The sequence below is a fragment of the Onychostoma macrolepis genome, chromosome 02 (genome assembly GCF_012432095.1).
Source record: "Onychostoma macrolepis isolate SWU-2019 chromosome 02, ASM1243209v1, whole genome shotgun sequence".
Lineage (NCBI taxonomy): Eukaryota > Metazoa > Chordata > Actinopteri > Cypriniformes > Cyprinidae > Onychostoma > Onychostoma macrolepis.
Window position 1 is genome coordinate 22,967,220 of NC_081156.1, and position 25,004 is coordinate 22,992,223.

At 36.0% G+C, this 25,004-nt stretch overlaps 5 gene segments (V, D, J or C); all 5 read right to left on the minus strand.

Moving 5' to 3' along the window:
- Nucleotides 1-153: 153 nt before the first annotated feature.
- On the minus strand, nucleotides 154-1,046 carry LOC131530351 (T cell receptor alpha variable 17-like). The segment is given in 2 exon segments: nucleotides 154-563; nucleotides 654-1,046. Coding segments are annotated over 2 exon segments (390 nt in total).
- Nucleotides 1,047-5,973: 4,927 nt separating this feature from the next.
- Nucleotides 5,974-6,561, minus strand: LOC131530339 (T cell receptor alpha variable 17-like). The segment is given in 2 exon segments: nucleotides 5,974-6,358; nucleotides 6,449-6,561. Coding segments are annotated over 2 exon segments (390 nt in total).
- Nucleotides 6,562-9,246: 2,685 nt separating this feature from the next.
- LOC131530343 (T cell receptor alpha variable 17-like) lies at nucleotides 9,247-10,223 on the minus strand. The segment is given in 2 exon segments: nucleotides 9,247-9,630; nucleotides 9,716-10,223. Coding segments are annotated over 2 exon segments (390 nt in total).
- A 3,280-nt stretch (nucleotides 10,224-13,503) lies between these two features.
- On the minus strand, nucleotides 13,504-16,280 carry LOC131530156 (T cell receptor alpha variable 17-like). The segment is given in 3 exon segments: nucleotides 13,504-13,823; nucleotides 15,369-15,687; nucleotides 15,791-16,280. Coding segments are annotated over 3 exon segments (471 nt in total).
- A 326-nt stretch (nucleotides 16,281-16,606) lies between these two features.
- On the minus strand, nucleotides 16,607-17,145 carry LOC131530379 (T cell receptor alpha variable 39-like). The segment is given in 2 exon segments: nucleotides 16,607-16,972; nucleotides 17,106-17,145. Coding segments are annotated over 2 exon segments (396 nt in total).
- Nucleotides 17,146-25,004: the final 7,859 nt, after the last annotated feature.

Genomic DNA, 25,004 nt, shown 5'->3' on the forward strand with positions numbered 1-25,004 from the left:
AAAATCTGCTGAAGCTGGTTGCCTTAAACATTTAAGTTTTCTCAACTTTTTTTTTTACAGTGTGTATTAAGTAGTCTGATTATATTAATGGTGAGGACACTACCAATTGTACTCTACATGTGTTTGAAAACTATTTCAAAAGGTTGCAACTGGTCCAGTTTATAAAGAGTGTAGTTTTAAAATCTGCATTGTGCATCATCATCATCTACTGTCTTAAATATCCTTTCTCACTCTGTTTTTGTACAGTGCAGTTGTGTTTCCTGTCACTGTGGGCTCCAGGGCACAATAGTACACGGCAGAGTCTTTCATTTCTGTAGAAGAGATGGTCAGATTCATACTTTTGGCTGCTTTATCAGCTGCAGCGGTCAGACGGAGAGCGGGCTCTGATTTGGGGATGGTCTCATAGAACAAGATGAGGTGCTCAGGTTTGGATCCGGGATACTGACGATACCACTGTAAACTCTGAACAGTGCCAGTGTAGCTGCAGATCAGTGTAACAGCTTTTCCTTCCAAAACATGCTTATGTGTCAAGACTGGTTTTATGACATCTTCACCAGCATTCTCTGTTTAAAACAAACAATGTTTTAATTAATCATTTCTAATGGACTATTTCAGATTTGTTAACAGTATAAAAAGCTTGTTGAATCACTCACCTTTTAGGAGAGAAAATATAATAAATACAAGGGGCAACATCTACAATAATGAAAGACAATAACTTGGAGAATCAAGACTTCCAGTTTTCTCTCTGAGTATGACTGACTCCGTGTATGTCTGCTCTGTTTTTAAACAACTGAACTGAGACTGAACTAGGATGGTTCCTGGAGCTCCACCTTCTGGAGAATGCATGTGAGATCACTTTTTCCTATAATATCTCATAATTCATCATGTACTGTACTGTATGCACTGTACTGTAATGTAAAAAAAAAGAGCTTACAGAATTTTTGACCTAGTAAATTATACAGTAACTTGTACAAGAAGATTGAAATTCTGAATTAAAGAAGTATGTAATAAGGTACAGTAATAAATACTGTCACTGTCCAGAGAGATTAAATTTATAGTACAATTTACAGTTTACTGTGCAAAAAAAAAAAAAAAAAAGTTGTGGCCTTAAATGACCAATAAATAACAAGTAAAAGGTGCAAAACATTTGCTAAAATGGCAGGCTACAGTAGTTCTCAGAAAAAAGACCACCTTTTAAAGAAAGGAAGGAGGAAAAATAATGAGACACTGCATGAGGGGAGGCTTAAATATATAAATATATGATTATTATACAATATGCAAGAAACAATATGGTTTTTGTACAGTGTAGTTTGTTTTCCTGTCACTGTGGGCTGCAGGGCACAGTAATACACTGCAGAGTCTGATACAGCAGCAGAGGAGATCTCCAGATCCACACTTTTATTATCATGGAGTCTGATGGACATATGTGGATGAGGTTGGTCAGCTTTGATGACATACTTGGTGGACTCAACAATCAGCAGCAGAAACTCTGGTTTTGATCCAGGCTTCTGTCGATACCAGCATTTGGATGGTACAGAAGAGGACTGGGAGAATGTCATATGGTCAGATGAAACCGAAATACAACTTTTTGGTAAAAACTCAACAGAAAGAATGCTGAGTTGCATCCAAAGAACACCATACCTACTGTGAAGCATGGGGGTGGAAACATCATGCTTTGGGGCTGTTTTTCCGCAAAGGGACCAGGACGACTGATCGGTGTAAACGAAAGAATGAATAGGGCCATGTATCGTCAGATTTTGAGTGAAAACCTCCTTCCATCAGCAAGGGCATTGAAGATGAAACGTGGCTGGGTCTTTCAGCATGACAATGATCCCAAACACACCGCCTGGGCAACGAAGGAGTGGCTTCGTAAGAAGCATTTCAAGGTCCTGGAGTGGCCTAGCCAGTCTCCAGATCTCAACCCCATCGAAAATCTTTGGAGTCCGTGTTGCCCAGCGTCAGCCCCAAAACATTACTGCTCTAGAGGAGATCTGCATGGAGGAATGGGCCAAAATACCAGCAACAGTGTGTGAAAACCTTGTGAAGACTTACAGAAAACATTTGACCTCTGTCATTGCCAACAAAGGGTATATAACAAAGTATTGAGATGAAATTTTGTTATTGACCAAATACTTATTTTCCACCATAATTTGCATATAAATTCTTTAAAAATCCTACAATGTGATTTTCTGGATTTTTTTTTTCTCATTTTGTCTCTCATAGTTGAGGTATACCTATGATGAAAATTACAGGCCTCTCTCATCTTTTTAAGTGGGAGAACTTGCACAATTGGTGACTGAATATTTTTTTCCCCACTGTATGCAAAAAACAATATGGTTTTTGTACAGTGTAATTTGTTTTCCTGTCACTGTGGGCTGCAGGGCACAGTAATACACTGCAGAGTCTGATACAGCAGCAGAGGAGATCTTCAGATCCACACTTTTGTTATCATGGAGTGTGATGGACATATGTGGATGAGGCTGGTCAGCTTTGGTGACATACTTAGAAGACTCAACAATCAGCAGCAGAAACTCTGGTTTTGATCCAGGCTTCTGTCGATACCAGTGGAGACTGTCAGCTGATCCATCATATGAACAGGACAGAGCGGTGCTGCTTCCTTCAGTTAAAACTACTGATGGCTGGTTTGGTCTGATGACATTCCCATTAGATTCACCTGCAAAGATGATAAATAGTCAAGCAATGTAATGGATTATGCATTTTTTTATTTACTTATTTTAGTGATATTATGGAATATGTTGTAAAATGTGTATGACTAATAGTACTTACAGTAACTGAGGATAAAAATGAAAATGGATGAGATGAGTAACATGTTTCTGTAGTTTGAGTTCAGACTTCTATCAGGATCTGTGTGAAGGAAAGTGTTGTCTTCTTGATTTCTTCCACTGAAGTTCACAAAACTTTGAGCTCCTCCCACACATACCTACACTCATTTCACCCTGCAAGTACAGACAGTATATAAATAAGCTGATATTATACAAACATTACAGTGGCTCTGTACAGATATGAAATGTTTCAAGCATTAATTTGCTTTTTATGTCTGTGTTGAGAGGTAGTCTGATAATATTAATGGTTGATGTTTCAGAGAGTCAGGAATCTCTGCCACTTGTACATGCTTTTAAAACATATTCCAATATGTAGCAGTCGAGTGTCCACCTAATTAAGATTGGAGCTTTAAAATCTGCAATATGCATCTTAATCTTCTGTAAATATAATTTCTCACCCTGTTTTTGTACAGTGTAGTTGTGTTTCCTGTCACTGTGGGCTGCAGGGCACAGTAGTACACGGCAGAGTCTTTCACTTCTGTAGAAGAGATGGTCAAAGTCATACTTTTGGCTGCTTTATCAGCTGCAGCGGTCAGACGGAGAGCGGGCTCTGATTTGAGGATGGTCTCAAAGAACATGATGAGATGCTCAGGTTTGGATCCGGGATACTGACGATACCATTGTAAACTCTGAATATTTCCAGTGTAGCTGCAGATCAGTGTAACATCTTTTCCTTCCAAAACATGCTTCTGTGTGAAGACTGGTTTTATGACATCTTCACCAGCGTTCTCTGTTTAAAACAAACTGTTTTTTAATTAATAATTTCTAAAAGACTAATTCAGATTGTTAACAGTATAAAAGGGAAAAGCATTTCCACAGTAGTTATGAACAACTCACCTTTTAGGAGAGAAAATATAATGAATACGATGAGCAACATCTAAACTAATGAGAGACAATGACTTTGAGAGTAAAGACTTACAGTTCTCTCCTAAAGTATGACTGACTCAATGTATGTCTGCTGTATTTTTATACAACTGAGCTAGAATAGTTACTAGAGCTCCATCTTCTGGCAGAATGCATGAGAGATTGCTTTTGCTATATAATGCATCTCCTCATTTTTTTATGAGATATGCTGTATCTTACCTCTACTGTACGCAATATGATATCAATGAGGAAATAAATTATTTGTGATGTTTTTCCTGCTTAAAATTGGACACTATAACAATATCAATAAACATTTTCATTATTTATTTTTTTATTTTTTTAAAGTTTGTTGCCTCAAGGCAACATTGTACCACAACGGACAAATTTAAACATTTGACATTTTCATGTATAAAAAATAAATATATTTATTGTTAACATCATTTTCTTTAACTAAATACTTAAACAGTTATTTTTATCTAGTTTTTAATGTATTGCATATCTCATATTTAATAAAATGCAATTTCATATCCAGCTGTTGCTCTCAGGCAACATTGTACCATCATGGATCACAAGTATAACCAAACCGTCATATCAGTTATCATATCAAAACATTACAATCAGAGTTGTTTCAAGGTAAAAAATTAAAAATCAGCATAACCTTATCCTAATATGCACTAGATATTCCTAAAATACATTTGATCATATATAATGTAAAGTTTTTGAAAATACTTCTTTAATTACCAAAGGAGGTGACTCAGATTTTTTGTAGGCAATTATAAGGATGAAAATAAGGAGTCATGTGCCATGTGCACATGTCCTGAAATTGGAAACAAAATGGACCCCTGTGGATCATGTGACCACTTTTTTGCATTTTCATTGATTAGTGTTTGAGTCCTACTACCCTGAGATAGCATTTATCAATTAAATGGGTCTCATTTTATTAAAAAAAACCTAAAATAAAGTATGTTGCCAGGAGGCAACACGGTACCATAGAGGGTAAAACAAATAAGAGCTTACCAAAGAATTTTTGGCCTAGAAAAATAATACAAGAAGATTAAAAATGATGAAGTTAACAAATATTTCAAGGCGTATGTAAATGTAACAATTTTTTTTAAGTAATAATCACTGCCATTGTCTAGAGAGATCTGATTGATTACACAATTTATGCTTACTGTGCAAAGAAATCAAGTAGCAAAGTCGTGTCAGTTAAGTCAAATTGTAAATTACAGTGTGTTTTGTCTTGTAATGGTGGCCTTAAATGACCAATAATTAACAAGTAAATGGTGCAGAACATTTGCTAAATGGTAGTTCTCAGAGAAAGAAAACATTTATACAACAAAAGAAAGGAAAAATGGGAAAAGACACTGCACGTGAGGAGGCTCCTCCCTTATACAAATATGACTTAAATAAGAAACAAGTTTTTGTACAGTGTAGTTTGTTTTCCTGTCACTGTGGGCTGCAGGGCACAGTAATACACTGCAGAGTCTGATACAGCAGCAGAGGAGATCTCCAGATCCACACTTTTATTATCATGGAGTCTGATGGACATATGTGGATGAGGTTGGTCAGCTTTGGTGACATACTTAGAAGACTCAACAATCAGCAGCAGAAACTCTGGTTTTGATCCAGGCTTCTGTCGATACCAGTGGAGACTGTCAGCTGATCCATCATATGAACAGGACAGAGCGGTGCTGCTTCCTTCAGTTAAAACTACAGATGGCTGGTTTGGTCTGATGATATTCCCATTAGATTCACCTGCAAAGACATTAAAGAATCAAGGACTGTAATTATTATTTTAAGAATAAAAAAATGCACATTTTTAATTTATTTTTAGTGATGTTCTGGAAAACGCTGCAAATGTGTATTACATTGTAAGAGTAACGATACTTACAGTAACTGAGGATAAAAATGAAAACGGATGAGATGAGTAACATGTTTCTGTAGTTTGAGTTCAGACTTCTATCAGGATCTGTATGAAGGAAAGTCAGTGATGTCTTTTTGATTTCTTCCACTGAAGTTGACAAAACCTTGAGCTCCTCCCACACATACATACACTCATTTTACCCTACAAGTATGTACAGTATATAAATAAGATGATATTATGCAAACATAGCAGTTGCACTGTATTTATTTTTACTATTCATATCTGTATTAAGAAGTAGTCTGATAATATTAATGGTGAGGACACTATCAATTGTACTCTACATGTGTTTGAAAACTATTTCAAAAGGTTGCAACTGATCCAGTTTATAAAGAGTGTAGTTTTAAAATCCGCATTGTGCATCATCATCATCTTCTGTCTTAAATATCCTTTCTCACTCTGTTTTTGTACAGTGCAGTTGTGTTTCCTGTCACTGTGGGCACCAGGGCACAATAGTACACGGCAGAGTCTTTCACTTCTGTAGAAGAGATGGTCAGATTCATACTTTTGGCTGCTTTATCAGCTGCAGCGGTCAGACGGAGAGCAGGCTCTGATTTGAGGATGGTCTCAATGAACATAATGAGGTGCTCAGGTTTGGATCCGGGATACTGACGATACCATTGTAAACTCTGAACAGTGCCAGTGTAGCTGCAGATCAGTGTAACATCTTTTTCTTCTAAAACCTGCTTCTCTGTCAAGACAGGTTTTATGACATCTTCACCAGCATTCTCTGTTTAAAACAAACAATGTTTTAATTAATCATTTCTAATGGACTATTTCAGATTTGTTAACAGTATAAAAAGCTTGTTGAATCACTCACCTTTTAGGAGAGAAAATATAATAAATACGAGGGGCAACATCTACACTAATGAAAGACAATAACTTTGATAGTCAAGACTTCCAGTTCTCTCTCTGAGTATGACTGACTCAGTGTATGTCTGCTCTGTTTTTAAACAACTGAACTGAGACTGAACTAGGATGGTTCCTGGAGCTCCACCTTCTGGAGAATGCATGTGAGATCACTTTTTCCTATAATATCTCATAATTCATCATGTACATCAGGTATGGCTGTTGTTTAATCATCTATATAATGATTTCACAAAAAACAAAATGTTTCTTTTGGACAATAAGCTATGTGGAAAATGTAGTGTTAAAGTACTGTAACCACAAGTTTGAAAGATCTTTACGCTGGTTGATGTAAGTTACCAGCTCTCTTAATTAATTTTCTTTCATTTTTCCTTATTGTACATGTTGGTAATGTTTGGTAATTGCAGTGTGTCCTGATTGTCTGTTTTTGTACAGTGCAGTTGTGTTTCCTGTCACTATGGGCACCAGGGCACAGTAGTACAGAGCAGAATCATCCATTTGTGTAGAAGATATGCTGAGATTCATAAGTTTGATTCCTTTATTGGCCACAGCGTACAGACGAAGCTTGGGCTCTGGTTGACTGCTGCTCTCAGTGTGAAAAACTATATTTTCAGGTTTGGATCCGGGATGCTGACGGTACCACTGCAGACTGCGAACATTGCCACTGTAGTTGCAGGAAAGTGTAACATCTCTTCCTGACAAAACATGCTGCTTTGAGGAGAATGATGTTATTACTTCAGCATCAGCATTATCTGATTAAAAAAATCAATCAATCAGTTAAAAAACATTTAAATTCATGGACTAATTAAGACTATATAAATAGTTGGTTTATTAACACATTAATGCAGTCAAAATCAATAATCTGGAAATTATTCTCATGCATTCCTCACCCTTACAAAGCGAAAATATCATGAGGACCAGGAGCAACATCATCAATGAGACAAAAAGTTCTGTAGAGTCAAGACTTACAGTTTCCTCCTAACTGACTCAGTTTGCATGTGCTCTGTTTTGAAATAAGTTGAATGTGAGCTCCACCTTCTGGCAAAAGCCATGCTTAACTGAGGCTCTCTGATGTAAATCTGATTGAATAATAATTTTAAAAAGTGTGTGGTAACCACTGGTTAAGTATGTCATTCTTTTTTGGATGTAACTGAAACAACCAAAAGTTACTGTACAGCAACATGATATCTATCTACTGTACTTTAGTAACTTTCAAAGGGATTCAGTACTCTAGGTGCAGTCTTAAATGTGAATCTAAAATTATTCTGTAGGTAATAAAGGCTCTGGAAATCTCTTGTATATAGAAACCCAATAACCTTTCTGTGGTAAGATAAAATATTTTAAATACATCTATACTGTAGTTATTTATTTGAACATTCTAGTAATTTATCAGAGAGAAATGTGTCAAGCTTTCTTTCAAAGAACAGATTGAATTTCTTTTTTCTGGGATGTTGATTGGTAGTTTTGGTATTTTGTAGTCCATTTTTGTATTGATTATGATTATAGTCCTAAATGAAGTTTTTTTTATTAATTTATTTTTTATTATCTTTTAGGGACGTCCTTGCTAAATAGAGAAAAATTAAATACCATTTGATAATGTACATTTTAATGCCATATGGAAGATGGAATATCACAGAGATCATGGTAGAGAAATGTGACTGTGCAACAGGCAAATAACAAGAATGTTTTTGTACAGTGTAGTTTGTTTTCCTGTCACTGTGGGCTGCAGGGCACAGTAATACACTGCAGAGTCTGATACAGCAGCAGAGGAGATCTTCAGATCCACACTTTTATTATCATGGAGTCTGATGGACATATGTGGATGAGGTTGGTCAGCTTTGTTGACATACTTAGAAGACTCAACAATCAGCAGCAGAAACTCTGGTTTTGATCCAGGCTTCTGTCGATACCAGTGGAGACTGTCAGCTGATCCATCATATGAACAGGACAGAGCGGTGCTGCTTCCTTCAGTTAAAACTACAGATGGCTGGTTTGGTCTGATGACATTCCCATTAGATTCACCTGCAAAGATGATAAATAATCAAGGACTGTAATTATTACAGTTAGAGTAAAAAAATGCATGTTTTTGATTTATTTATTTTTTAGTGATGTTCTGGAAAATGGTGCAAAATATGTGTGAAAACACAATGTATGACTAACAGTACTTACAGTAACTGAGGATAAAAATGAAAATGGATGAGATGAGTAACATGTTTCTGTAGTTTGAGTTCAGACTTCTATCAGGATCTGTATGAAGGAAAGTCAGTGATGTCTTTTTGATTTCTTCCACTGAAGTTGACAAAACCTTGAGCTCCTCCCACACAAACCTATGCTCATTTTAACCTACAAGTATGTACAGTATATAAATAAGCTGATATTTTACAAACATTGCAGTGGCACTGTATAGATATTATTATGTTGCTTTTCATATCTGCTCTGTAAAAAAACTTAAAAGTTTAAGGCAACCAGCTTCAGCAGATTTTTGACTTTTCTCAACTTATTTTGTAGGAGATTTTTGAGTTTTCTTAACTTTTTGTTGTATAAACTGAATACAACAGGTTGAGAAAACTCAAAAATCTGCTGAAGCTGGTTGCCTTAAACATTTAAGTTTTCTCAACTTTTTTTTTTACGGTGTATATTAAGTAGTCTGATAATATTAATGGTGAGGACACTACCAATTGTACTGTACATGTGTTTGAAAACTATTTCAAAAGGTTGCAACTGGTCCAGTTTATAAAGAATGTAGTTTTAATATCTGCATTGTGCATCATCATCATCTTCTGTCTTAAATATCCTTTCTCACTCTGTTTTTGTACAGTGCAGTTGTGTTTCCTGTCACTGTGGGCTCCAGGGCACAATAGTACACGGCAGAGTCTTTCACTTCTGTAGAAGAGATCGTCAGATTCATACTTTTGGCTGCTTTATCAGCTGTTGCGTTCAGACGGAGAGCGGGCTCTGATTGAGGGTTGGTTTCAAAGAACATGATGAGGTGCTCAGGTTTGGATCCGGGATACTGACGATACCACTGTAAATTATTGACAACTTCAGTGTAGCTGCAGATCAGTGTAACATTGTTTCCTTCCAAAACCTGCTTCTCTATGAAGACTGGTTTTATGACATCTTCACCAGCATTCTCTGTTTAAAACAATGTTTTAATTAATCATTCCTAATGGACTATTTCAGACTGCCAACTGTGTAAAAAGCTTGTTGAATCACTCACCTTTTAGGAGAGAAAATATAATGAATACGAGGAGCAACATCTGCACTAATGACAGACAATAACTTTGAGAGTCAAGATGAACAGTTCTCTCTCTGAATATGACTGACTCAGTGTATGTTTGCTAGGGTTCTATCTTAATATCGATAGTAGCGATACCAACGTTGGTATCGGTATCGGATCGATACTAGCCTGATTAGATCGATACTTTAGGTTAATTTCCTCTCCTCTACACTTAATATAGTGCTTAATACATTCAACAAAGAACTGACATATCTGTGTGTTTATATACCTCCCTTTTCACGTCTCGTATGCAAACATTACTGCTCCTCCCCTGCTTTAGTGTTTTGTTATGCCATCACGTGACTCAGCGGCTCCAAGCGCAAGCGGAAATTATGCTACAGCGAGAGATGGAACGGTAGAAATTCGCTACTGTGGCAACAGCACCAAATTTATTCACCTTTTTCAACGTGGAAGTAAGCTTTTCATAGACTGTATGTGCGAGACTTCCACTTCCTTAGCAACCTGATGTCACAGAATTCCGTGTAATGTTCACGGACTTAATTAACCCCGAATCTGTGGTGGCATCACGGAATCGCCGAAAATTCCGTGATGGGCTCACAGAAGGCATCAGCCGTGGTCCATGCACGGATTCACTGGTTCAACACCAGCGCTGCATCATAAAAAGAGTGACTCCGATGCAGTTCTATTTTGTATATAAATTTATACTTTCGCTGGAGTACGAACCTGACCCCGTCCCTACCCTAAACCTACCCAGTTCTGAACAATAATGATGACGATAAAATTCCCATTATCGCGTCAGCATATTGATGCTAAGGGTTTCCTATTTAAAGTGTTGAACCAGTGGATCCGTGCGTGGAGCACGGCTGATGCCTGTCACTGACTTACATTGGTATCACTTCTGTGAGCCCATCACGGAATTTTCGGCGATTCCGTGATGCCACCACAGATTCGGGGGTTAATTAAGTCCGTGGTCATTAGGCACGGTAGGGAAATCATGAGAAAAATAAACAAAAACTTGTTTGTGCTATCCACCATGTGTTTATAATTAAGACAATTAATTAAAATAATATGGTAAGAAACACCAGTTTGCAATACCAAGCAAGCAGTTAAAAATTTTTGTACAGTTAAATTGCTGGAAGCTGATGAGACTGGAAGCCAGACCCATTAAATTTACCGAATTTGGCCTTTTTATACAGTATTACTGTCTTCAACCATTAAGCCACGTTGTTGTTTTATTTTCTTTATAAAAGTTTTCTATCAGAGGAAAACACTTAACATGCATGCACTTTGCGTTCATATGCTGGGCTGCTTGCCTGCATATAGTTTGCATCATCAGTATACTGAGTTGGCCTTTCAATATTACTTTCTTAATGCATTAAGCCATGTTAAGTTTTTTTTTTCTTTATAACTCTTTTCTATGGGAGGACAACAGGAAAACAGGAAACTTTACGCATTGCTTTCATATTCTGGGCTCCTCTGCTTGCAAACTCCTTTCAGAAAGGCAAATATCCACATAGCTTTAAGGTGAATGTAATATTTTAGTCATATCAACATAAGTTATTTTTAATTTTCAAAGTGTAATTGGTCATTTAAATGCATGTTATTAAAAAGGAAAAAGTATCGGTATCGGTATCAGTATCGGCGATACTTGCCCTGTATTTACTTGGTATCGGATCGATACCAAAATTTGCAGTATCGCACACCCCTAATGTCTGCTCTGTTTTTAAACAACTGAACTGAGACTGAACTAGGATGGTTCCTGGAGCTCCATCTTCTGGCAGAATGCATGTGCGATCACTTTTGCTACAATATCTCATCATTCATCATGGGATTTACTGTATTTAAAAAAGAAAAAGAAAAAAAGAGAGAGCTTACAGAATTTTTGACCTAGTAAATTATACAGTAACTTGTACAAGAAGATTGAAATGATTACTGAAGGTACAGTAATAAAACTGTCACTGTCCAGAGAGATCCAATTTATAGTACAATTTATGTTTACTGTGCAAAAAAAAAAAAAAAAGTAACAAAAAAAATGTGGCCTTAAATGACCAATAAATAAGTAAAAGGTGCAAAACATTTGCTAAAATGGCAGGCTACAGAGAAAGACCACCTTGTAAAGAAAGGAAGGAGGAAAAATAATGAGACACACACTGCATGAGGGGAGGCTTAAATATATGATTATTATACAATATGCAAGAAACATGTTTTTGTACAGTGTAGTTTGTTTTCCTGTCACTGTGGGCTGCAGAGCACAGTAATACACTGCAGAGTCTGATACAGCAGCAGAGGAGATCTCCAGATCCACACTTTTATTATCATGGAGTCTGATGGACATATGTGGATGAGGTTGGTCAGCTTTGGTGACATACTTGGTGGACTCAACAATCAGCAGCAGAAACTCTGGTTTTGATCCAAGCTTCTGTCGATACCAGTGGAGACTGTCAGCTGATCCATCATATGAACAGGACAGAGCGGTGCTGCTTCCTTCAGTTAAAACTACAGATGGCTGGTTTGGTCTGATGATATTCCCATTAGATTCACCTGCAAAGATGATAAGTAATCAAGCAATGTAATGGATTATGTTTAGAATGAATTTAAAACCTCATGTTTTTGCTTTATATACTATAGTGATATTCTGTAATATGGTATAAAATGTGTATGACAGTACTTACAGTAACTGAGGATAAAAACTAAAACAGAAGAGATGAGTAACATGTTTCTGTAGTTTGAGTTCAGACTCCTCAATGAAGGTAAGTCAGTGTTTCTCAATGATTTCTTCTGCTGAAGCTGACAAAACCTTGAGCTCCTCCCACAACTACTTTCTCATCTTACCCTACAAATACTCACTGAATGTGAAAACATTTTAGTTTACTCTCTAATTAAAATTAAGAGTTTTAAATACAGTATGGCTGTTGTTCAATCATTTATAATGATTTCACAAAAAACAAAATGTTTCTTTTGGACAATAAGCTATGTGGAAAATATACAGTGTTAAAGTGCTGTAACCACAAGTTTGAAAGATCTTTACACTTGCTGATGTGCAGTTACCAGCTCTCTTAATTATTCTTTCTTTCATTTTTCCTTATTCTACACAGTGGTACATGTTGGTAATGTTTGGCAATTACAGTGTGTCCTGATTGTCTGTTTTTGTACAGTGCAGTTGTGTTCCTGCAGGGCACAGTAGTACAGAGCAGAATCATCCATTTGTGTAGAAGATATGCTGAGATTCATAAGTTTGATTCCTTTATTGGCCACAGCGTACAGACGAAGCTTGGGCTCTGGTTGACTGCTGCTCTCAGTGTGAAAAACTATATTTTCAGGTTTGGATCCGGGATGCCGACGGTACCACTGCAGACTGCGAACATTGCCACTGTAGTTGCAGGAAAGTGTAACATCTCTTCCTGTGAGGGGATTAGTAGTGGACCCAAAAAATACAGAAACAAGTGGATGCGTTTTTAGAAAGTTTATTTTCAGTTTCCTTAATGTTAAAGTTCTCAGGATACTGGCAAGTCTTCTCCACACCAAGGAGTGGCAACAGTGAGGTGAACAATAGGTCAGTGATGAGAGTAGACGATCAGAGGAAGCTCTAGAAGATAGCAAGCTAGTTGAGCACTTCCAAGCAGGAACTGGCATCCCCTGGATCAATACAGCTGACAGGGTTTAGGTGGTCCTTTGAGGTGGATAAGGTGACCAGCTTGGGAATTGAACCCTGGTCTACCACGTGACAGGCAGAGACACAGTCCACTGTTCCACACGGGACAGTCTACCAGGATGTTCTCGAAGATGTTCTGAGGAGTGATAGAGTAGAGAACAAACAGTTCCGAAGACAACACAATCCAATCTCCTTTATCCTTTTCCAGTCCCAAATCCAAAACAATAATTCCACAATCCAAATCCCGAATCACAATGAACTGACAATCCAGCTTCCAGAGCAGCAGATAAAGGGAGTCAAACTTACTGACTCTTGATGGGGGTTCAAGCAGAGAGAGAGAAAAAACAGGTTCCAGGCAGGGTCAAGTTCACACAGGCTTCACGGATCAGATTCAGGAACTGACTGGAATGTTCACCAATGAGCTGATGAGACAATCTGGCAGAGAGGTAAGAGTGAGACTAGCTTATATAGTTAGTGAGACAGGTGAAACCAATGAGGATAATTAAAAAGGAATTATGAGATCAGAAACAAGTAGCTGGATGCTGGCTGATGAAATAAGTATCTAGCAGAAAGTGGTAACAGAATCATGACACTTCCTGACAAAACATGCTGCTTTGAGGAGAATGATGTTATTACTTCAGCATCAGCATTATCTGTTTAAAAAAAAATCAATCTAACTAATTAAGACTATATAAATAGTTGGTTTATTAACACAATCAAAATAATCTGGAAATTATTCTCATGCATTACTCACCCTTACAAAGCGAAAATATCATGAGGACCAGGAGCAACATCATCAATGAGACAAAAAGTTCTGTAGAGTCAAGACTTACAGTTTCCTCCTAACTGACTCAGTTTGCATGTGCTCTGTTTTGAAATAAGTTGAATGTGAGCTCCACCTTCTGGCAAAAGCCATGCTTAACTGAGGATTTCTGATGTAAATCTGATTGAATAATAATTTTAAAAAGTGTGTGGTAACCACTGGTTAAGTATGTCATTCTTTTTGGATGTAACTAAAACATGCAAAGTTATAGTATAGCAGATTACAGATTACATATCTATCTACAAAAGTAATTATAAATCACTGTAGTAACTTTCAAAGGAATTCAGTAGTCTAGGTGTGGTCTTAACTGAGAATATAAAATAATTCTGTGGGTGATAAACTCTCTGAAACCTCTTGTATAACCTTAATGTGGCAAGATATTTCGGTCCCACTTTATATGAAGTGGCCTTAATGACTATGTACTTGCATCAAAAGATAAGTACAATGTAATTACTGTGTTCATATTGCAAAACACTTTTTCTGCTACTGAGGTGGATATGGGTAAGGTTAGGGACAGGTTTGGTGGTATGCTATAGGTTAAGGTGTAAAGGATGGGTCAACAGTGTAATTATAAATGTAATTACAGAAATGAATTACAGATTAGATGTGTTTTTAAAATATAAGTACAATGTAAAAACATGTATGCACACAATAAGTGCATTGTACTAAATGATTAATTTAAATGTAAGTACATAGCCGTTAAGGCCACTTAATATAAAGTGGGACAGATATTTCAAATATTTTAAATACATCTGTACTGTCGTTTTTTTTATAATGTCCTATCTGATCAGTTCTAGTAATTTATCATAGAGAAATGTGTCCTAAACGTTTGAATTTATTCTAAACTTTAGTTAAAGGAACCAATTGGATTTCTTTTTTCCTGATTTTTTTTTTTTTTTTGTCTTGGTATTTTACAGTCCATTTTTGTATTGATTATTACTGTAGTCCTAAATGATATCTTTTTGTGTTTGAGGCACATTCTTGCTTAGAGTAAGATGAAATTCAATCTGATAATGGTCAATAATTACCAATGGCCAGTAACGTACGTTTAAACACCAAATTAGATCAGCAGCATAATGGAATATCACAGAGATCATATGCAACATATGCAGCAGATCATGTGCTATGCAACACAAATAACAAGAAGGTTTTTGTACAGTGTAGTTGTGTTTCCTGTCACTGTGGGCTCCAGGGCACAGTAGTACACGGCAGAGTCTTTCACTTCTGTAGAAGAGATCGTCAGATTCATACTTTTGGCTGCTTTATCAGCTGCAGCGGTCAGACGGAGAGTGAGCTCTGATTTGGGGTCGGTCTCAAAGTATAAAATTAAGTGCTCAGGTTTGGATCCGGGATACTGACGATACCATTGTAAATTCTGAATATTTCCAGTGTAGTTGCAGATCAATGTAACATTTTTTCCTTCCAAAACCTGCTTCTCTCTGAAGACTGGTTTTATGACATCTTCTCCAGCATTCTCTGTTTAAAAAAAACAATAAGTCGTTATTTGCAACGGAGTAATTTAGACTGTCAACAGGATATGAAGAGAACACTTCCACAGTAATTCTTATAATCCACTCACCTTTTAGTAGAGAAAATATAATGAATACCAGGAGCAACATCTACACTAATGTGAGACAATAACTTTGAGAGCCAAGACTTTCAGTTCCCTCCTAGAGTTAATGCACGTTTATTGTATGTCTGCTTTGATTTTAAACAACTGAACTCAAGAGTGGAAAGATTCCTAGAGCTCCATCTTCTGGCAGAATATTGCACATATTCAAGAATATTGATTGCTACTGTGACATCGGTATGTAATTACACATGGGAACTTGCAAAAAGTTTATATATAAATGGCATGCTTTACCTAACATTTTCCTGAAATTTCTTGCAATTATTACATTTTTAATTATTTAAGCAGGGGCCATGTAAATGGTTCCATTATTTTGTGTAAATAGTTTCTAATGTGGGTTTATTTGCATTATTTGTACATTATATGTAATGTACTTTCTAATAATTCACAAGCAAGTAGTGCATTACATCAGGAATCAGCCGTACTGTAGTATAGTATAGAAGCCAGTGAGATTATCTTTTCATGCTATGAAGCAATATTAGTTAATATTAATTAAGAGCACAAGCACTTGGCATGCCCATTTTTATAAAAACCACAGCTTTATGTAGTATAATGTGTAACATTTCTACACATAGCATCAGACTTGCTGCATCCCCAGGACAAAATTGTTACTGTATTTACGAGGCTCTTTGTAAGCTAAATTCACGTTCTACAAATATCTGTTCATAGCATTGGGAAGCTGGCAAAAACTTAATCAACTACTGCAACAGCAGAGTTGATATTTTGTGAGAAATATCTTTTGTGAGAAAAGTGTATCACATTGTGAAAGCACCTCCTAGTAAGAATAGGCCAAAAGAAAGTTTTTGTACAGTGCAGTTGTGTTTCCTGTCACTGTGGGCACCAGGGCACAGTAGTACAGAGCAGAATCTTCCAGCTTTGTAGAAGATATGCTCAAATTCATAAGTTTGATTCCTTTATCGGCCACAGCAGACAGACGAAGCTTGGGCTCTAAATGACCGTTGCTCTCAGTGTGAAAAATTATATTCTCCGGTTTGGATCCGGGATGCTGACGGTACCACTGTAAATTCTGAACATAGCCATTGTAGTTGCAGGAAAGAGTAATAACTTTCCCTGCCAAAACATTCTGCTCTGTGAAGAATGGTGTTATCACTTCAGCAGCATCAGCATTCTCTGTTTCAAAAAAAGTGTAAACAGGTTTTATTATGTTTTTTATGTTTTATTGACACATTAACATTCAAAATTAGTATTTTTAGTATATTATTATTTATTAGTATAAATTTAGTTATTTTTATAAATCACTTACCCTTAAGAGGAGAAAATATCAAGAGGACCAGGAGAAACATCTACACCAGCAAGAAACAAAAAGGCCTTTGTGACTTTCCTCAACTAAATCAGTTTATGTCTGTCTGTGTGTGTGTGTGTGTGTGTGTGTGTGTATATGTGCTCTGTTTTCAAATGACTGAACCTAGAGCTCCACCTTCTGACAGACTGTATATTAAATTGGGGCACACTAGTGTAAATTAGATAAATTAAACACATTTTAAACATTAACAGCGTTTTCCTGAATGTTTCTATAATAACAGAAGTGGGCAAAAGTTAGACTTTTTTTGTTTAATATATTGCAAAGTTATTGTACAGTAACATAATGAAAACAATGTTTTTAGTTCAATACATTAAAAACAAAAAAAAAAACAAAAAAAAAAAACACACAACTTCCAGAGGATTTAAATATTCCAGTAGGGGTTCTGGTATTTAAAAATCCAACTGTATAGCAAAGAAAAGGAATCCGTTTTTGTACAGTGTAGTTGGTTTTCCTGTCACTGTGGGCTCCAGAGCACAGTAATACACTGCAGAGTCTGATACAGCAGCAGAGGAGATCTGCAGATCCACACCATTATTATTACGGAGTCCGATGGACATATGTGGGTGAGGTGGAGAAGCTGGGACTACAGTTTTAGCAGACCTCACAATCAGCAGCAGAAACTCTGGTTTTGATCCAGGCTTCTGTCGATACCAGTGGAGACTGTTAACAAATCCATCATATGAACAGGACAGAGTGGTGTTGCTTCCCTCAGTTAAAACTACAGATGTTTCATTTGGTCTGATGATATTCTCACATACTCCATCTGCAAAGAAAGCCATTTTAGTGATAGTTTTACATTTTAAATGAAAATTTGCATTGCTTTGATAAATAGCTTATTCTTTCAGTAGTTTGAGGTGTAGAATATAAGTGGTTGTACTTACTGTAGCTTAGGAGAAATATTAAAAGAGAAAAGATGAGAAGCATTTTAGTTCAGGATTCTATCAGTATCTGTATGAAGTCAGTGTTGTATCTTTGATTTGTTCTGCTCTACCAAACACTGAGCTCCTCCCACATTAGCTATGTCCTGTCCTTGCTCATTTTAGACAAAGGAAAGGAATAGTTTCTACATTATACCTATTTAAATGTTTAGATGTGTACTGTTACAACATGTTTTTATTGTTCACATGTTTTTATGTCAGACCAACACAGACAATATAGCAATAAGTTTTACAAAGCCACAGCTTTCTGACTGAAAGAAAATAAAGCATGCAAGTAAGTAAATAAATAAATAAAACAGTAGAATAAAAGTCAAATATAAGATAATGGAAATAAGTTGTCAGCCAGCCTATGAGTGTTGAAATGTTAAGCTATACAATTGGCAAGATATTGTGCAGAGGAAAAGAGTTTCCTGTCACTGTGGGCACCAGGGCACAATAATACTGTGCGGAGTCTTTTACTTTAGCAGGGCTGATTTTCAGTTCCATGAGTTTTCTTTGTTTATTAACTTTAGCAGATAACCAGTGGGCGGATGGATCTTCTTTAACTGGATCTCCAGATTCAGTCATGGACAGAAGGAGTTCTGGTTTGGATGTTTGATACTGAAGATACCACAGTAGATTATAAACAGCACCAGTGTAGTTGCAGGAGAGAGTAACACTGTTACCATCTTGAGCTTGTTTTTCAGAATAATGAGACGTTATTAGATCACCAAGAGAGTCTCCTGAAAAAAAATAAAAAAATAAAAAAATATTATTGTAAACCCTAAATCATTCAAAATGTTATTGAATTGCATACTTATATGAAGAATTAATATGGAAAGAAAAACATTCTCACCTGCAAGTGCTGAAAGGAACAAAAGTAAATAGACCCACATAATGGTGTTTTAACTCACAGAATGACAGACACTGCACTTGGATATCAGAAGTAAAAAATACACTCTCAAAGAGCTCCTCCTACTGACAGCTTTGAAGGATTACATATATAAATTCTATTCTACCCCTATGGGAATCATAAAGAATTCAACAGCACCTTTTCAAATTGATCTCTCAGTAAGTTAGATGTAACTATGTGATTGATTCACTACAAAGAACTGACGAATTCATCCAAGAATGAGACTACACTGATTCCTGTACGTTTTTTTATTCAATAAAAGGAACTAGCTTATAAGAGTCATTTGTTCTTTAGCCAGAATACATAATGCCTGTTTTGTGATATATTTGTGATAATTTTCTGTATATTTTGAAACACCACTTTCATTCTTCATATCATTTATTTGACTCAAGTGGAGTGATCACACTTAATGTCCGTTGAAATCTGCTGCTAGTACTGGTTTCAGGTTTTTGTGCAGTGTTGCAGGGTTTCCCATCACTGTGGGCACCAGGGCACAGTAGTACAGTGCAGAATCTTCCATTTCTGTAAAAAGATGTTCAGATGCATACGTTTGCTGCCTTGATTAGCTGTAGATGAAAGTCGAAGTGCAGGCTCTGACCGGCCACTGAGCTCAGTGGCAAAAATGAGAAACTCTATTCGAGATCCTGGATATTGTCGATACCACTGCAGTGTGTTAACAATACCACTGTAATCACAGGTGAGGGTAACATTGTCTCCTGCTGTGACGTGCTTCTCTGGGTCCAGTGGCTTTATTGTATTTGCATCAGCATTCTCTGTGTGATAAAGAAAACAATGCTATGTTATTCCTTAAATTAAATTGTAAATGTGTTGTTTATACAGAATTTCACATAACATTTGAAATAAAAGTAAAAAAAAATGAAAATAAAAAATAAGCAAATCAAAATAAGTATGAATAACACCTTTGAGCAGAGAAATAATGATCAAGACCAGGGACAACATTTGACCAATGAAGGAACAAAAAAGACGATGAGAATCAATGCTGAGTATTTCTTACTAAGATGAAACTAACTCATATATAGCAGGAGCTGGGTACTGAAAAACATGAATCGTATAGCTCCTCCTTCCAGCAGAATATGGGTAAGAGGAGCATTTTATGATTGTTGATTTCATTCAGAACCATTTGGAATGACTTTAAAAAGGATCATACTAAAATATAATTAAATAGGCAAAAAGGTATCGAACCAATTATAGTTTAGAATATACTGAAATATATAGTTGAACCTAGAATATTATTGTCAGTAACAAATGTTTATATACATTATTCAAATCTTTCAAGCAAAAAAGAAGAAAAAGCAATCTATTAATGCTGTATTTTTATAGTAACTAAAAACAAGTATTCATATTACTAGACTTTTAGCTAAACTCTGAATATAAGTTACTTTTAGATTGCTAAAGTGAGAGTTTTAAGTTTTTATGAACAATTCAAATTAAAACAAATGCCTTTGAAGCTGAACTAAATGAACTAATATCTAAAAAAAATGAAGGTCATTGTATTGATATTCCATCAAGAATCAATGAGATCCATTTTGATTGCACAAAAGGTTCTTATAGTGGAAAAAATGTTTCTTTGGATTATTAAAATGCTCTTTACAGGAAAAAAAAAAAATATATATATATATTTTAAGAACTGTTTGCTGAAAGTGCCTTCGGTAAAAATGATTTTTCAATGGCACTGCTGTGGAAAACTCCTTTGAATGCTGAACTATCTGACAATATCTTGCACATCAAATGTCCAAATATTTAAATCATTGACCGTTAAGCACAGCATAATTCCAGGGTCAAAATCTGTGCAAAAATGAAAAATTACCCACAGAATAAAACGGCACAATTATTTCATTAGATAAACTAACTTATAAAAGGGCCTGGGAAGTGAACAGACAAGTCTCCTCTGTCTCATGTTAGTCATATAGAGCCACCTCCTTGCAAATACTGTCAAGTTTTAGTCATGTGAAGAAGAGTATGTTTGGTGTGATTTGTTCCTGTGAAAGGATGGGCTATTGTGGTGATGCATTTGGCATTTGCGAGAGGATGAAACAAGTGTCTGAGGCTTCTTCATTTAATGATTACATGAGAGGTTTTTGTATGATGCAGTTAGATTTCCTGTCACTGTGGGCACCAGGGCACAGTAATATATGGCAGAATCTGTCTCTACAGCAGAGGAGATCTTCAGATCCACTTGTTTGTTGTCTTGATTAACTGCAGCAGTAAATCTGGGTGGTCTGTCGTCACTCATAGCTCCATGTTGAAAGATGTAAAGGAGGAACTCCGGTTTGGATTTAGGATACTGTCTGTACCATTGTAAATTATTTACAGTGCCCGTATAGTCTTTGTAACTGCAGGACAGAGTAACAGTGTCACCAACATGTCTATTTTCATTCAGTGACAAGGGTTTTATTGTGTCTGCCTCTGTGTGCCCTGGTAATTGAGAGTAAAAGCCTAATTAGATAAAAGGAACAGTAACTAAATGGTAACAAGTAGTAGTAAATGAGTAAAAAATAACTGGATTAGGTTAGAAAGAAAAATACAACTTTATCTTACCGATACACATCCACCAAAAACTGAGGAGAGTGAAAAGAATCATGACAGCTGAAATCTGAAGAAGAATCTGAAAGACTTGAATACCATTCAGACTGGATGTATTTGAATTCTGACATCCTCCCTCAGATTAAAATGCTTCTACATCTTAACATTAAGCTCCGCCCAGTGGAAAAAAAGATTTTTGCCTCGTATTTAATAAAGTCTTTACTTAAACCAGTTCATGTGACCTGTGATTCAAAGTCTCTGCCAACGTATATTATAGAAAATACATAAGAATATTGTAATACTTTATTAAGCTTTGTCTGAAAATTGGTGCAGTTATTTCTCTCTCACATATCTTTTTTTTTATTGCAAAAGCACAATAATGATACAGAACAAACTGAATATTAGAGATCTAGTTGCTAATGTTTAAATTTTTAATGCCTTTTTTTCTTATTTCATTTTTGTCATATTTGTGATAACTCCCAAGTGGTCATCATTTCTTTTTTCACCAGTTTATTTAACTTTTATATTATACTTATATTTATATTATACCAATATTCCAGGTAGCATCACAGTTGATTTGAGTTGTTGATCCTTAAGAGATGCTTGTGTTACTGATGACTGATGCTGTCAGAAATAATACATACTGTAGAAAACACATGCTTGCTAAGACTGTGAAAAGCATGATAATATACAGAAAGATTTTGTGCAGAGGAAAAAGGTTTCCTGTCACTGTGGGCTCCAGGGCACAATAATACTGTGCAGAGTCTGATACTTTAGCAGCGCTGATTTCCAGTTCCATGAGTTTTGTGTGTTTGTCAGCTTTAGCAGATAACCAGTGGGCGGATGGATCTTATTTAACTGGTTCTCCAGATTCAGTCATGGACAGAAGGAGTTCTGGTTTGGATGTTTGATACTGACGATACCACAGTAGATTATAAACAGTACCAGTGTAGTTGCAGGAGAGAGTAACACTGTTACCATCTTGAGCTTGTTTTTCAGAATCACGAGACGTTATTAGATCACCAAGAGAGTCTCCTGAAAAAAGACGTACTTAATTCAATATTGTGATCAATGTAATACTAATGTAATACTAATATTTTAAAATTAAAAGAGGTGGTGATAAAATAAATGAGTCTCACCTGCAAGTACTGAAAATATTACAAGTGCACAGAGCAGCATGATGGAATGAAATGACAAACTCTGATGTGCTTTTTCTTGACTGGAACACTGTGATTTTAGTCTGGAGCTCCACCCTGTGGCAAGATTTGACCTTCCATGATGAGTCTTGAGCTCCTTGTACATGAGGGATCCAGAAAAGAAAAGAATGCCCTCTTCTGGCTGAAAACAAACACATTTAGACCTTCATGAATCACAGAAGATGACAGATGAAAATCACAGTATTTGTATTTTTAACCTTCTGATGATGACTTCTGATAAGATAGAAGGTTCTTATGCATCTCTCTTAAATCTCTTTCTAGATTTATACGTTGGCATTAGTTTGTGGAAAATGCAGTAAGGTAAAAATTAGAAAACATTGTTTTAATCAATTTTTTTCATCAGTTTGTTTGAAACAAATTATTGAAGCTTTCTTACTAAAAAAAAACAAACAAACTAAAATGTGTTATGCACATGGAAATTACTGTAACACCTCATATTGTGAACAGAGATTGCATATTTCTTATCTATTTTATGCAACTGAAATTAAACATGAAATTAAATCTTTCCATTTAACTTAGGTTTATATCATTCATTGAGGCGTCAAACTGAAGTATAAAATCAGTAACAGTACAAAATGACTGAATTCAGGGTTTTTGTACAGTGTGTCTGGGCTTTCTGTCACTGTGGGCCTCAGAGCGCAGTAGTACACAGCAGAGTCTGTCACTTCAGCAGAAGAGATTGTAAGATTCACTTGTTTCTTTGAGTCTTTTGCTGACAGACGAAGAGAAGGCTCAGATGCCTCTGAATTTTCATTGACAAGTATCAGGAAATCTGGTCTAGATCCCCCAGTATTTCGATACCATTGCAGATCATATACAAGACCACTGTAGTTACAGGACAGAGTCACGTTGCCGCCTCTGAAAATATGTTTTTCAGAAGACAATGGCTGTATTGTGTCAGCAAAGGAATTTCCTATAAGACAAAATGTGACTGTATTGATTAAACTGATACTAAAGGTAAGTTGTTGGCAATGTGATACAAAATTTAGTACATAAAAATATATGTATATTTTTACATAAAAATGAATAAAATAATAAAACAAATTTACCTATGAATAATGACAGTGGTATCCAACAAAACAGAAACATGATGGTTTCCGATGAAGAGTGATTGTAAAGCTATCAAAGCAGGATGACTCTAAATGAATCAGCCTTTCAAACATTCAACTTTGTGAATTTGCTCCACCCTCTGACTGAGGCTCTATCTTCTTCCCTGATGGGCTGTTTTTCTCTCAAAATAAAGACTTGACAGTGTTTCATTATAATTACAGAAAACAATTAACTGTTGCATCAATGATTTATTTTGCATGATTAAAAGCTGGTGTACCACAATTGTTTAATGTAAGATGTATTAAGTTTTTGTACAGTGCAGATGGGTTTCCTGTCACTGTGGGCACCAGGGCGCAGTAATATATGGCAGAATCTGTCTCTACAGCAGAGGAGATCTTCAGATCCACTTGTTTGTTGTCTTTATTAACTGCAGCAGTAAATCTGGGTGGTCTGTCGTCACTCATAGCTCCATGTTCAAAGATGTAAAGGAGGAACTCCGGTTTGGATTTAGGATACTGTCTGTACCATTGTAAATTCTGTACAGTACTCGTATAGTCTTTATAACTGCAGGACAGAGTAACACTGTCTCCAACATGTATATTTTCATTCGGTGACAAGGGTTTTATTGTTTCTGCCCCTGTGTGCCCTAGTAATGGAGAGTAAAAGCCTAATTAGACAGTAAGTAACTGGTATAAAGTAGTAGCAAAAAAATACAAAGTAACTGGTCTAGATTGGAGCAAAAAATACAACTTTCTCTTACCAATACACATCCAGAAAAAACTGAGGAGAGTGAAAATAATCATGGCAGCAGAAATCTGAAGAAGAATCTGAAAGACTTGAATACCATTCAGACTGGATGTATTTGAATTCTGACATCCTCCCTCAGATTAAAATGCTTCTACATCTTAACATTAAGCTCCGCCCAGTGTAAAAAAAATTTTTTTGCCTCGTATTTAATGAAGTCTTTACTTAAACCAGTTCATCTGACCTGTGATTCAAAGTCTCTGCCAACGTATATGATAGAAAATACATAAGAATATTGTAATACTTTATTAAGCTTTATCTGAAAATTGGTGCAGTTATTTCTCTCTCACATATCTTTTTTTTTTTTTTATTGCAAAAGCACAATAATGATACAGAACAAACTGAATATTAGAGATCTAGTTGCTAATGTTTACATTTTTAATGCCTTTTTTTC